Source organism: Hoplias malabaricus, chromosome X1 (genome assembly GCF_029633855.1).
Source record: "Hoplias malabaricus isolate fHopMal1 chromosome X1, fHopMal1.hap1, whole genome shotgun sequence".
NCBI classification, from domain to species: domain Eukaryota; kingdom Metazoa; phylum Chordata; class Actinopteri; order Characiformes; family Erythrinidae; genus Hoplias; species Hoplias malabaricus.
Window position 1 is genome coordinate 3,056,555 of NC_089818.1, and position 13,808 is coordinate 3,070,362.

Here is a 13,808-nt window from a genome sequence, read left to right on the forward strand (position 1 = left end):
AACATTTCTGGAACTATGCGTTTCAGAAAAAGTAGTGTTTATATCCATATCTAGTGCACTACGTAGGGAATGTTGAGGAATTATGTTCACACCCATTAAAACGGCGCTAGAGTCATAACTTCCTTTTGGCGCTCAGTATGTTGGGAAATGTAGTTTTAATAAGCATTACAAAAGCTTTTCAGCGTACGGAAGAACTACAAAACCCATGATGCACCGCGCGAGGACGAAATCCGGGGGAGGGAAATTTCACGTGCAGTTTTTAAGAGGTGAATGTAAGATGTGTTTTTTTTTGCACGATTTAACAAACTGTTCCCTTTAAATATACTGCTTAATGATTGAACTGAGTGTTTTGTAGTCAGGGACATATTCCTAACTTATAATATAGACCAGAAGTTGATAGTAGCTCTGTAAACATTATATTTACTGTAATTTATGACTATGGTAAATATGGTAAGATTAATTACAGTGATGTATCTATATCCTGACGTCTCATATGTCCTGCAGATATGGCTTTGTTTTAGTTTTGTATTTGAACACCGGAAAACATTAATTAAACGTGATTCGTATTTTTATTTTTCAACTCTGATAAAGAAATACAAAGTAAACTAATAAAATAACACTGTGTTGTCATTGTGCTACTGTGATGATACAGTGTGTACCATTCAGTTAAGACACTAAATAGACCTCCTTGCTCCTACATTCATTGTCCATTTTTTCTGCTCCACTTACCACTTTTTTAAGACACTTTGTACTTCTTAAATTACAGACTGTAGTCCATCTGTGGCTTTGCGTACATTGTTAACTCACTCAGTGCTGCAGTGACACTGACTTTGCAGTGGCATGTTGGTATGTTCTGCTGGTACAAGTGGATCAGACACGGCAGTGCTCCTGGAGATAATATCCTTCACTTGTGTTCACAGGATGATGTTGGCTCATTATTTTTGAATGAATTGTTTATTTTCCAAGGTGTTTAGAGGTGGACATTTAAGATGTGTCTAATAGAGTGGTCAGTGAATGAGCGCCACACCACCACAATGTCCGTGTCACTGCAGTGAATACAGAATGTTAGAGCACTCAAATAATACTTGTTTTGTGGTAGTCATGTGTGCAAAATCTATATAGTACACGCAGTTTTTAAAATGGACATTAAGTATATAAATAGAAAGCTCTTTGAATGTTTTGGTTGAGTGGTGTATGTTGGTAAGAGCTCTCTAGCTCTTAACTACTGTACTTTAATCACTTATTTTTATTGATGTGTTATTGACCCTTTGATATTCTGTTTTCAGATTGTTTGACAGTTTTATTTTTTTAAAACTTGATGATCACACTGTTTACCCACTCAGTATGACGTCATCTGGAAATGCAGTGTAAGTGCACACATTTAACTCTAGCTGATGTGACAGATTTTTTTTTAATGTGTGCGGGATTATCACAGTAAGCAGCCTTGGACATGTATTTACTGTGTATTTTATGAGTCCAGAATGTTTTAGACATCCTTTATAATGAGCAAATCCAGGTAATTTAAAGTTCAGCTGTCTTGGACACACTACTGGGTTTTGGAACAATAGAGCAGTGTTCTCAGGAGCTATGGGGACATCCAGTACCTTTGGGAAGTTTTAGAGTATTGTTTATAAGCCAGAGATAATCATCCAAAATCAGTACCAGTCCTTTTCAGTCAGTGCCATCAAATAGTCACAGAAATGTTCCCAAAAAATACTCAAAAATAGTCAAAACATGGATATATGATGACAAACTAGATATGGTTAATATCCTTAATTTCTGAAAAAAAAAATGTTAATGAGCAAGTATTCTCAAATATTTGGTAAATAAATGAAACATATTTTCTGTTATGGAACCTCTGTTACATAAAGTCACTCACCATTTTGTTGGCTTTGCTTCAGGGATGACGAGGACACCTTTAAAATTCTCATTGCCACGGATGTCCACCTGGGCTTCCTGGAAAAAGATGCTGTGCGAGGAAATGATACTTTTGTGACATTTGACGAGATTATGAAATGTGCAAAAGAAAACGAGGTGAGAAGTGTATTTCACATAAACACACACATTATCAGCATGTGCTCTATTCACCAAGGACAACTTGTTCAGGAAAGTTGCAGTGGAGAAAATGTTAAATCCAATGAAAATATGGACAAATAACAATGTACAGGAACAGGAAAGTGTTAACCTTTTAAGTTCTTTTTTGGCAGCCATCACTTTTTAAAAATGCATAATGGTTTCTGTCCTCATGTCATGAACAGGCCTTAAATCAAGTGCTGAATGAAGTATTCCTAAGTAACCTGAAGTCAAAACCAAGAAAACCCCTTCCATTATGAAATGACTGCCTAGCTTGCCTTCTTTTACCTGTCCATAAAACTGGTATAGAACACTAGGTCATTTTATGGGACAATTTCTTTGAAATGAACTCCAGGTGGATTTTGTGCTACTGGGTGGAGATCTGTTCCATGACAACAAGCCGTCCAGAAAGACGATGCACAGCTGTTTGGAGATCATGAGGAAATACTGCATGGGGGACAAACCCATTCTCTTCGACATCATCAGCGACCAGGCCGTCAACTTCAGCAACAGCAAGTAAGACTCCATCTCTTTCCGTTTTAAGAAAGGTATATTAAGGGATGTAAATTTAAATAGGACCTCTCTGATATAAATCTACACAGCTCCAGGGACCTGTGTCTGTGTGGGTTTCCTCCGGGTGACTGTCTGTGAGGAGTGTGGTGTGTTCTCCCTGTGTCTGCGTGGGTTTCCTCCGGGTGACTGTCTGTGAGGAGTGTGGTGTGTTCTCCCTGTGTCTGTGTGGGTTTCCTCCGGGTGACTGTCTGTGAGGAGTGTGGTGTGTTCTCCCTGTGTCTGCGTGGGTTTCCTCCAGGTGACTGTCTGTGAGGAGTGTGGTGTGTTCTCTCTGTGTCTGTGTGGGTTTCCTCCGGGTGACTGTCTGTGAGGAGTGTGGTGTGTTCTCCCTGTGTCTGTGTGGGTTTCCTCCAGGTGACTGTCTGTGAGGAGTGTGGTGTGTTCTCCCTGTGTCAGTGTGGGTTTCCTCCGGGTGACTGTCTGTGAGGAGTGTGGTGTGTTCTCTCTGTGTCTGCGTGGGTTTCCTCCGGGTGACTGTCAGTGAGGAGTGTGGTGTGTTCTCCCTGTGTCAGTGTGGGTTTCCTCCGGGTGACTGTCTGTGAGGAGTGTGGTGTGTTCTCTCTGTGTATGCGTGGGTTTCCTCCGGGTGACTGTCTGTGAGGAGTGTGGTGTGTTCTTCCTGTGTCTGCGTGGGTTTCCTCCGGGTGACTGTCAGTGAGGAGTGTGGTGTGTTCTCTCTGTGTCTGCGTGGGTTTCCTCCGGGTGACTGTCTGTGAGGAGTGTGGTGTGTTCTCCCTGTGTCTGCGTGGGTTTCCTCCGGGTGACTGTCTGTGAGGAGTGTGGTGTGTTCTCCCTGTGTCTGCGTGGGTTTCCTCCAGGTGACTGTCTGTGAGGAGTGTGGTGTGTTCTGCCTTGAAAATATTCTCATCTGCAAAAGTGTGACCCTGCAGAAAATTTTCTGGAACCACTGGCATAAATAAATATGATTGTCCCCATATTGGGGACCTGTTGTTTGGGGCATAAATTGGTTCATTCTGGGACAACTGAACAATTTGAATTCTCTTGAGCAAAGGGAAGTATAATCATTTTTTATGAATGTTGCTCCATGGATTGATCTTTAAAATATTTTCCTTTCTTTTAGACTTTTTTCAAACCAAAAACTTTTTCAAACCAAGCCTCTCACTTTACCCCGCTCAGACCTTTGGTATCGTTCAACAGGAGACATTTTTACTTTGAACTTTCCTGAAATGTTGTAACGATTTTTTGATCTCTCTTGTCCACTTTGTCAGGTTCCCATGGGTGAACTACCAAGACGAAAATCTCAACATTTCTATCCCTGTCTTCAGTGTCCATGGAAACCATGATGATCCAACTGGGGTAAGAGAAGGATAGAGACGAAAATTTGGGGAGAGAATGAGTTAAAAAAAAAAAAGGAAAATAGACATAGAGGGGGAGAGAGAGAGATGAATAATAGAGGAGAGAATAATCATGCTTTTACTTACTGAGAGTGAGAGAAAGTGAAAGAGAGAGAGAGGATTATATATAGCACCTTAACAGATCCATTGGGCAGATTTACATATCACAACAAGCACAGTCCCATTATCATAGCACTTTGTGAAAGAGTTTGAAAAATCCTCTTAATGCATAAATGGGGAACAGTAACCTTGCCTTATTATCTGACCTTAGAGAAACCCACTACATGGCCAAATGTTTTAGGACACCTGTTTATAAAAGATATTTTTCTGAAACATTAATATTATACTAATCAAAAGTTTGTATACTAGATTTTTGAACAATCCTGTGAGGAATTGATAGCATTCATCCATAAGAACATTAGTGAGGTCAGGTACAGATGAAGAGATATAATTTGGTTCATTTTTTTCTAGCAGTGTCCGTCAAATAAGTGTAATCGTGATAATCACAGCAACATTTGGTGATTAATCATTATTAATTTTGTCTAAAAATACTAGTATTTCTTTGTGTTTTGTCTGGAAGGGAGGTAAAACAAATCAATAGGTGTGCATGGCAAACTGGTTCGATACTTCATTACAACATTTCAGAGTGGTTTTTATGATATTTGAATTAGAATCTCTTAATTTGCTGAGTAAACGTTTCAAGGAGAGAATTAACATCAAACCCAACAAAGCTCAGATAATTGCAAAAAATTGCAACACGCAGTTCCCAGCTGCAACTATACAGGAGATAAATCTGTGGATTAGGCGAGGTACAAGGAAACGGAAATGGCAAAATTCTCACAGCATCTGTGTGTGTGTGTGTGTGTGTGTGTGTGTGTGTGTGTGTGTGTGTGTGTGTGTGTGTGTGTGTGTGTGTGTGATTCAAATGTCTGTGTGGAGGCAGAGATGGAAGACAATGGGATATTTAAGAAATTGAATATGGATCACTGCAGAACTGAGATTTTGAATGTCTTCAGTCTCGGTTGCGACAGCGCTGGATGGAGCTGCGTTTACAAGGCAAATTAGCATGTTTGCCTTTTGTGGATCAGTCAGTGTCTCGTGTTGTGTTGGGAAGCTCTGGACTTGATCAACAGTTCTTTAGCTTTGTAGTTAAAGCTCGCCTCCAAGTGTTACCAACAAAGTATAATCTGTCTCTTTGGTCTCCGTTACAGCAGAAACCTTATTGTTTATTGCAGGATAATCAAGAGGCTGAATCTGTAGCACATGTCATGAACGGTTGTCCAGCTCTTCAAGGACTTTATATTCTTAGACATGACCGAATTGTACATTTATTAAGTAAGGAGTTTGCATCTGTGTGTCGTTCAAAAACGGTAATTCATGTGAATGAAAGGGTTAAGGTAGAGTGGTTTTTGTCTTTGAACCAGGAGAGGTCACAGGTCGTTTTTAGTAACTGTCCGAATTCCCCCGACATTGTTCTGATTAATGAAGGGAGGAGGAGTGTGATGATTGTGGAAGTTGGATGTTCTTACGATGGATATATGGAGCTGTGTTACACCTCTAAAGTCCTAAAGTATCAGCCACTGATGGAGATTCTTAATGAGAGTGGCTACTCCTGTAAAGTAGTTGCCTTGGTGTTTGGAAGTTTAGGGCACGTTCACAGGCTGTGTGTGTGTGTGTGGCCTACGGATTGTAGGACTGGGAAAGAAGAAGGCCAAGCACATAGTGAAGTATTGCTCTGTTTCTGCAGTTATAGGGAGTCAGGGAGTTTATCTGGAGAAGACGCTGTCATCTGTCTCTATGAGAAATCCATAGTGTGAATTTAATTATGAACTGTGCAATGACTCTGAACCATTATTTGGGTTTTATATGATATTTTATTTTATATGTTAAGTAGTGTGTGTGTGTGTGTGTGTGTGTGTGTGTGTGTGTGTGTGTGTGTGTGTGTGTGTGTGAAACAGACCGTAAGAGAGAATTAATTCATATTGCAGCATGAAAATATTACAATGTACTTTATGAACTCAACAGTAGTGACGATGTGTTTACAACTCTTAATAAAACTGCTAATATTTTATTAAAACTTTTTTATTATCTTATAAAAACCGCTAATAATAGACATTATTAACTTTCATTACAAAAAAATCACATGCGTTAACTCGTTAACATTGACTGCACTCATATTTCCCCTTTATGTTGAGCAGATTGTGTGTTGAAATACTCATAATGTAAGCGATTTCCCACTAGGCCACATTTTGGATCGGTTGTAGTGGTTCTTCAACGCTTTAAATGGCAGAAGCAATGAAATATGCTGTATTTTATGGGCTCTCTGTGGAGCTTTCATGTCCTGTTCTGATTTGCTCTGAATCCTATGCTGACAGATTGGAGCGTGATAGTTTAACACTTGAGGGAGATTTACTTCTGAGAGACTCGGATTTGGATGGAATTTGACAATGCTCTCTAATCTTTTTCACACTGGTTCTGATAAATCTCTGCAGGGGCTGTGTTTCACCATTTTGACATTTTGGGTATAATCCTAGACCCCATGCAAAGAGAGAATAGATGTTCTAGATGTCCTGTTTGTTTCTGGATGAAAATGATTGCGCTTGATTCATGACGGCACCCTTGCTGGGCTCGTCCCACTGGGATGAGATTGTTGCAGAGCTAAAGATTTTTTGGATACCTGGTTTCAGACCAAAGAAAGTATGTCTGGTTTTAAAAGGCAGAGAAAATGTGAGTGATATGGCAAAAAAAATATATATATATAAATATATTTAACTGCTTCTGATTTGTCCACCTCATAAATGGCCAAGTAACAGCCTCACAATGTCAAAATACTTCCCCTAAGTCCTAAGACCTTCCTTGAAGTGCGCATTGATGATGTTTTATGATGATGTTGAAGGATGAGTAAAGGGGTGCAAGTATTTCATGCGTCTCTTCAGCTGTGTACATCACTAATTCTTTTTTTGCATTTTGTTTTTAAGATGAAATATCGTAATCTCATTTATGTGTGGAGGCATTTGCGACCCACAAACCTTTCTTTCTCTGTCTATATTTGCCAAAATAAAAAAGTCCCTTTGTCTGTTCCTATATACTCTGGAGATATTTGATTCTCAGTGCCTTTTTGAAGAGTTCATTGGCAAGAAAGTAAATTTGGTGGGTGTGGGGGATAAAATTTGCGGAAAATGTTTTTATAAGGTTATCTGAGGTTAGTCAGTATTCTCAGTTACAACTTTCTGGTTTCACACTTGTGAAAAAACTAGTTATTTATTTTCTAGCCTTAGAAATCAAAGAGAGATTTCAGATCTCAGCATATTCGTGCAAAGACAACGTTCATGAGAGTTGAGCATAGCTGAAACCCCTTTTGTTTATGAGCTCACATACCTTCTGTAGATTCATTTTGCCTGCTGCTGTTTATTTTCTCCCCAATCATGTCATATTGTTTGCCAAAGTCAGGTTAACATTTTTCTGCAAGCAGTATGCTGAAGTATTTAGGCGAAGATTATGGCGTAATTGCTGAGAAAACAAACAGCCGGATACATTGCATAAAGACTTCGCTCGGAATCTTGTGCATATGGCAGGTGAACAAACTTTGTTTACAAACACACTATGTGACAGAGCCTATTATTAGCCAACAGAAACTGCAGAAACTTGACAGCTTGTAATTTCGTGCTTATGAATTTGCTCAACCATTGCAAAGTTTGCTTCAGCAAGAGGATTGCTGATGCCTTTATGAATAGCCTTAGGGGCAGAAGTATAAGAAATCTAACAGATTATGGTGAAATATGATGAAATCAATAATAACAAACTCATTGTATTAAGGCTGTATTCAATGGCACAATATTTTGTTCAAAAAGAAACAGATTGAAGCCATCTTTGGCCAAAAAAAGCAAAATGCCATTCCCACATTTGATAGCGGTTGGCATCTATGATGCATATTCAGTAAATGTCAAACCCTAGCATATGGAGAGCATGATGGGATCTGGGAATAAAAAAAACAACAATTCACACTCCAAGGGCCTGAAATCAGCGTTCGATTCATAAAAGCTGAAAAGATTTCAACAGTGCAGTCTTAATAATAGGGATGTCAACAAGCTCTAGACAAAACAGAAAAAGACAGATGAAACATTAAGATATAGATGTGTTGATAAATGCAGTCCTTTCCCAGAAATGCATTCAACAGTGGGTAGTTAGTGTTTCAGAATCTCTGGGAAAAATACATTGATCAGTCACAGGACTAAATTCACTGACAAGTGAACTGAATAACATTGATTGTCTCTTTACAATGGCACCTGTCAAAGGGTGGGATAGATTAAGTGGCAAGTGAATTAAAAAGGAAAACTTCTGTAGCGCAAACCACTCAAAAAGTTAATGCAGCCTATGATAGAAATTTGGTAGAACACACATTGTTCTGTAGATCAACAGTGGATCAGACACAGTAGTGCTGCTGGAGTTTTTACATAGCTCGGCATCATTTCTGGACTGAGGGTAGTACACCAGCAAAAAAAAATATCTGCTCTGTGTTAGTCATGTGGGGTCTTCCTGACAGGGGGCGGAGCAACAGATAGGTTACTGTCTGTAATTGTAGAGCTACAAAGTGCACGTGTACTGTCTGTAGAAACGAGGTAATGGTAGTAATGCTATTGCTGATCAAGAAATTCAACAAAATCTTTTGTGTATTTTTAGGTGCTTTATATTTTGGTATGAAGAAGGACCATAGATACCTTATCTAAAACAAATTATGTTATACACTTGTTTACATTTAATTCTCATATGTCTGTCAACTCCATAGTAAAATTATTACAGTTCTGGAAATAAGTCAGAAACCATTCTTAATTTAACAAAGTCAATAGTTTGTTTAGCTACAGTTTTTCTGTAGCAAGAGTAAGATATTCCTTCAGATGTCTTTTAAAAAAAAAAGAGAGGAAGCTTTTAGAATAGCAACATGTGTACAGGTAAATGCTGATTATTTTTCCTTTGTTGTGGCTTCTGTGTAATTTTCATCATTTTTCTTAATGCTGAAAAAGATTACCTTGTTTTCAATAGTCACTTTAACTCGAAATTAAATAAATGAAAGGGTAGCCTGATTTTGTACAACATTGTGTTATTCACATTGGTGATCACCCCATAATTTTGCACCACTGACGCTTGGGTAAAGAGTGACCATGGTGAACTGGAAAACATGTTTTTGTAATTCAAGGCTCATTTGTGGCTTTAGAATAATCCGGAAATTCTCCTTCAAAATGAATTAAGTTCTAACTCAAGTGCTATTCATATGACATATGCGTAGGAATGAGGCGTATGTCTGTGTTCATTCATTCATTGAAACTGCTTCATCATGTTCAGGGTCGCAGTAGGTCCGGAGGCTACCTGGAATTACTCCCTGGAGCACACCCTGCACAGAGTGACAGTCCAACACAGGTCCATGTGGCCATTTTATAGGAGTACGGGGTCCCGAGGCCACTGATGAGAGCTGTTCAGTCCCAGTCAGGCTTGTTCACTGTTTACAATCTCCTCGTTTCCCCACCCTCACCTATAGCCATGGGCTTTGGGTAATGAACGTAACTGAAAAACAATCATAGAAGGAGTCAAAATGGGTTTTCTGTGGTGGGTCGCTGGACACATTTTCTATAATGAGGAGCTCTGAAATCCACCAGAAGCTCAGAGTAGAATAACTGCTAGGAGCTAGTTGAATTGGTTCAGGCCTATAAGTATGTCTCCTTGATGCTCCCACTGGCACTGCCAACTTAGGAGAGTCCCCACAACAGACCCGGGGCTTGCTGGAGGGATTGTATCTGCTTTGGAATTGCCCAGGAGGAGTGAGTGGAAGCTGCAGGGGACAGACACACCTGGGCTGGACTAAGCAGAATAGATGATGAGATATGAGTTACGTTAAAGCACCATATTCAGAAAAAAGACTTAATCTGAGAGTCTGAATATCTTATGGACTTTTTTATGCTGGATATTCAAAGAAGTAGCATGAATATCATTTAGTTTTATAATGTGACACATGATGAAAAACGATAGTCTGCCCATCCTTAATGTTATTCAAGCTAATTGTCAAGAAAGAGGTCCTGTTTTTTTGATTTTCATGTTTTCAAGGCTCCAGAACACACAGAAAGGGCTTAACAGAAGAAACAATGCTGCAGGGGTTTCTCTCTCTATATATAAATATTATTTTAACCACTGCTTGAAATCAATAATACAAGCAAAGCACTTTGCTGCACAGATTCAGTGTAAAGCACCCTAAAGAAAACAAGACTCGTTTTTAAATGTGTTGTTACACATTTGAGATGCGCTTTGCCTTTATAAGAATTTGCAAGCAATTTTTCATTGAATACTTATGTTTTGTGCAGTTTGCAGTAACTAATTGGAACTTGATTCCCAGAAATTGCTTCCTCTGGTCTCTCCAAAAAATAAAAGATGTAACAGAAGATTAATCAGACCTTATTACGTCCTGACACTTTCTTCAAAGGCCACTGTTCTCTGTGTTTGTAAAAAAAAAAAAAAACAGCCTGTTTTTCAAGCGAGTTTAGGTCAAGCTTTTTAAATTCCGTTTATTGACTTTTTTCTAGGTGCTATCCGACTATTTCCAGAGATTGATTTCTGTGCCCTTCTCTTGCTGTCTGTAAATTTGAACTGAAACTTTAAAAAAAAAAAGACTTCCTGTACAATAGATAGTTGCTTTATATATTTTGGGTCTTTTTATTCCAATATCTAGCACCAACTATAGAGTAATGGATTTTTAAAAATAGAATAAATCTTTCCTTAGCAATGTGCCAAAATCAGAACAACTCTCGTCTCAAAACTGGGAATTAAAAACAAAGATTGGATCTGTAGTGATTGAAATATCTAATGGACGGCAACTAAGACAAACATTGAAGCTTAACCTCTTCAAACATTTCACATTATAATTATTGCACCAAATTTCTTAATGTTTTTAATAAAATGTGTCACATTCTGGTTTTTATTGCGAATTACAACAATCCCAATGGTTCTGGAAATGCGAGTTATAAATAAAATTTATATTCTAAAGTTTTGGAGAGTTCAGAGGTGTGACGGTACTCACGTTGTATGCGTGTGTTTTTGCACAGGCTGATGGACTCTGTGCGATTGACCTGCTGAGCTGTGCTGGTTTTGTGAATCATTTTGGACGCAGTCGTTCGGTGGAGAAACTGGAGATCAGTCCTGTTCTTTTGCACAAAGGAAACACCAAGATAGCTCTCTACGGCTTGGGTGAGTTCATCAGGGACTTGCATCCTTTTCATCATGTCTTTTTTCACTTAGTTAAAAGAAAACGAGGTAATATTTTGTATTTTTGCTCATGGTCTCCCTGGAGTTACAGAGTGTAATTAACTTTTACTATACTATGCTGAAATCAAGGGGGAAAAGGAGGAAGTGGGTAGAAAGTTCCTACCCTCCTCCAAAGTTACATAGTGCAGTTTCTGTAATGCTGAGCCTGGAGTAGCAAAGACAGAGGCTCTGTTCTCCCTGTTACAGGTCAGTGTAAAACTTTTAAACTGATTTGATTTCTTTACGACTGATACGTTACTCAGAGCTTATAGAGATCTAAACAAAAAGCACAGCTCTAGCTTAGGAAAAGTTGATTCTCTTGTTTTACTTTGTACTTTTCTTTTGCTACAATATACAACAGACTACTATTATAGTTAATGAATACAACAGATCAACACTGTGTCTACATAACCCACTTTTACCTCTGGAAAAAAATGGTGTTTTCTGGCTTGATTTGTGTTTTTGCCACTGTCTTCATTTAAATTTTAAATGGAACTGTTGAAAGATGCTCAAACATTGCACACTGACCATAAACATCGGGCTTTGGCTTGTACCCATGCTCTTACATATATAAAAAAAGAAAAAACAGGAGTACAAGCAATTTACAGCAAACTGTGTCTGTGAAACATGTAAAGGCCGACAGGTTTTCAGCACTAAATCAGCATCTGCTTATCAACAGCTGTAATTGCAAACATGGAGGCATCATGTTTCAGTGAATCTCTGAGTGAATGCAAATCGGACACCTTTGAGGCTTGCTATGTGTCAGTCCTTATTTCCTTATTAATAAAAGCCAATGTACACAGGAAATGACTTTTGAAGAAATGGACTTTAATCTCTACAGCAGTGCGAAAATCATCTGGAGTCAGTGCAACACAATATGAGTCACTGACATTTAGTATACTGCATTTGCTTCTACCCCCTTATTTACTCTCTCTCACATTTTTTCCTGAACATCTCTCTCTCTTTCTCTCTCTCTCTCTCTCTCTCTCTCTCTCTCTCTCCCCCCTCAGGGAACAACAGATACTTTTTTCAGTTTTTAAATGAATAGTTAGAGAGAAAAGTTTACAGTTATGCTTCCTACAACAATGTGTAATCTGTCAGCTGCAGCTAGTTCGGTGTCTGAGACTTGGATAGTAATACAGGGTTGGCCATTTATATGGATACACCTTAAAAAAATGGGAATGGTTGGTGATATTCACTTCCTGTTTGTGGCACATTAGTATATGGGAGGGGGGAGACTTTTCAAGATGGGTGGTGGCTATGGCGGGCATTTTGAAGTCGGCCATTTTGGATCCAACTTTTGTTTTTTTAATGTGAAGAGGGTCATGTGACACATCAAACGTATTGGGAATTTCACAAGAAAAACAATGGTGTGCTTGGTTTTAACGCAACTTTCATGAGTTAGTTATATATATGTAGTCCTGTAGTCTTGTGTTGTCTGGTGCACTAAAATAGACAGAATGAAAGAATGTGATGGAAGTGAAGAATTATAATTTCTTATCCCCCCCCCCCTCATTATTTTAAAATTCTTCTGTAATTACAGCCTCGTTATCTCAGTGTCCACTGTGTTCTGACCCCAGAGCAGAGAGACAGAAAGAGAGAGAGAGAGAGACAGAGAGAGAGAAAACGGAAAGCAAGAGGGAGCGGTTGAATAACAGAGTAAAAACAAGACAATAGAAGAGGGAGGAGAGAGATCTGTCAGACAGAGAAAGAGATGAGGGAAATGAAGGAAGAGATAGCGAGAGCGTTTAGGTCCACTTGAATATTTTCACTCTAATTTTCTCTTTATTTCTGTCTTCTCTCTCTCTCTCTCTCCTCTCTCTCCCACTCACTCTCTCACTCACTCTCTCTCTCTCCCTCACTCAGTCCCTCTCTCTCTCTCTCTCTCTCTCATTCTCTCTCTCTCTCATTCACTCAGTCCCTCTCTCTCTTGCTCTCTCTCTCTCTCTCTCTTGTTGCAGTTCTAATTAATTTTTTTAAATTTATTTAATGGTGGGTTGGGTTGGGGTTGTTTTTTTTTTTAGAGGTCTGTTGTGATTATTTTGTTGCAGAGTCAGGAATATAGTTTAAGTTGCCCATAGCCACATCAACTCCCTCTGTATTTTGGGCACAAGTTTCAGACAGTAATGAGCTGGGAGTGTCTGGATGTTTTGGATGCTGATTGCTTGTAGATCATTTTCAGTGCTGACCTGAACCCAACGAAGAGGTTATATAAATTTGTGCATGTGGCTGGGATTTTGCCACATGCTTTTAACCTTTCTATTCAGATATACTGTAATGTGGCTTAATAGATCGGGTCAGGGTTTTGGTTAAAGTGATAGCAGCCTGGCTGTGAAAGCTCTCAGGAAAGTCATGTCCAGGTCAGTAACGGTGTAATCTACCATGCTCCTGCCCAGAGCTGAGCTGTGTGAGATGACTGAAGGAGTCCCCTCAGCTGTTCATTCACGTTGTACAGACCCAGGATTCAGCAGAGCTGCAGCAGGTTCCCATGAGTGTTGACAGAGGGAATATGAATATTTT

At 39.1% G+C, this 13,808-nt stretch overlaps 1 protein-coding gene across 2 annotated transcripts in view; it reads left to right on the top strand.

The window, feature by feature from the left end:
• The first annotated feature begins 219 nt into the window (after nt 1-219).
• The window catches only part of LOC136675711 (double-strand break repair protein MRE11-like), a 55,457-nt gene continuing 41,868 nt past the window's right edge, over nt 220-13,808 (top strand). The window contains exons 1-6 of one of the 2 annotated variants that reach the window (XM_066652428.1): nt 220-266; nt 1,287-1,367; nt 1,902-2,034; nt 2,429-2,589; nt 3,876-3,963; nt 11,090-11,231. In XM_066652428.1, the coding sequence (XP_066508525.1) occupies nt 1,345-1,367; nt 1,902-2,034; nt 2,429-2,589; nt 3,876-3,963; nt 11,090-11,231 (547 nt within the window). In that variant the 5' untranslated portion in view covers nt 220-266; nt 1,287-1,344. Of the gene's footprint in view, nt 273-1,286; nt 1,368-1,901; nt 2,035-2,428; nt 2,590-3,875; nt 3,964-11,089; nt 11,232-13,808 lie in introns of both variants that reach the window. The other variant, XM_066652429.1, reaches the window with a different exon arrangement.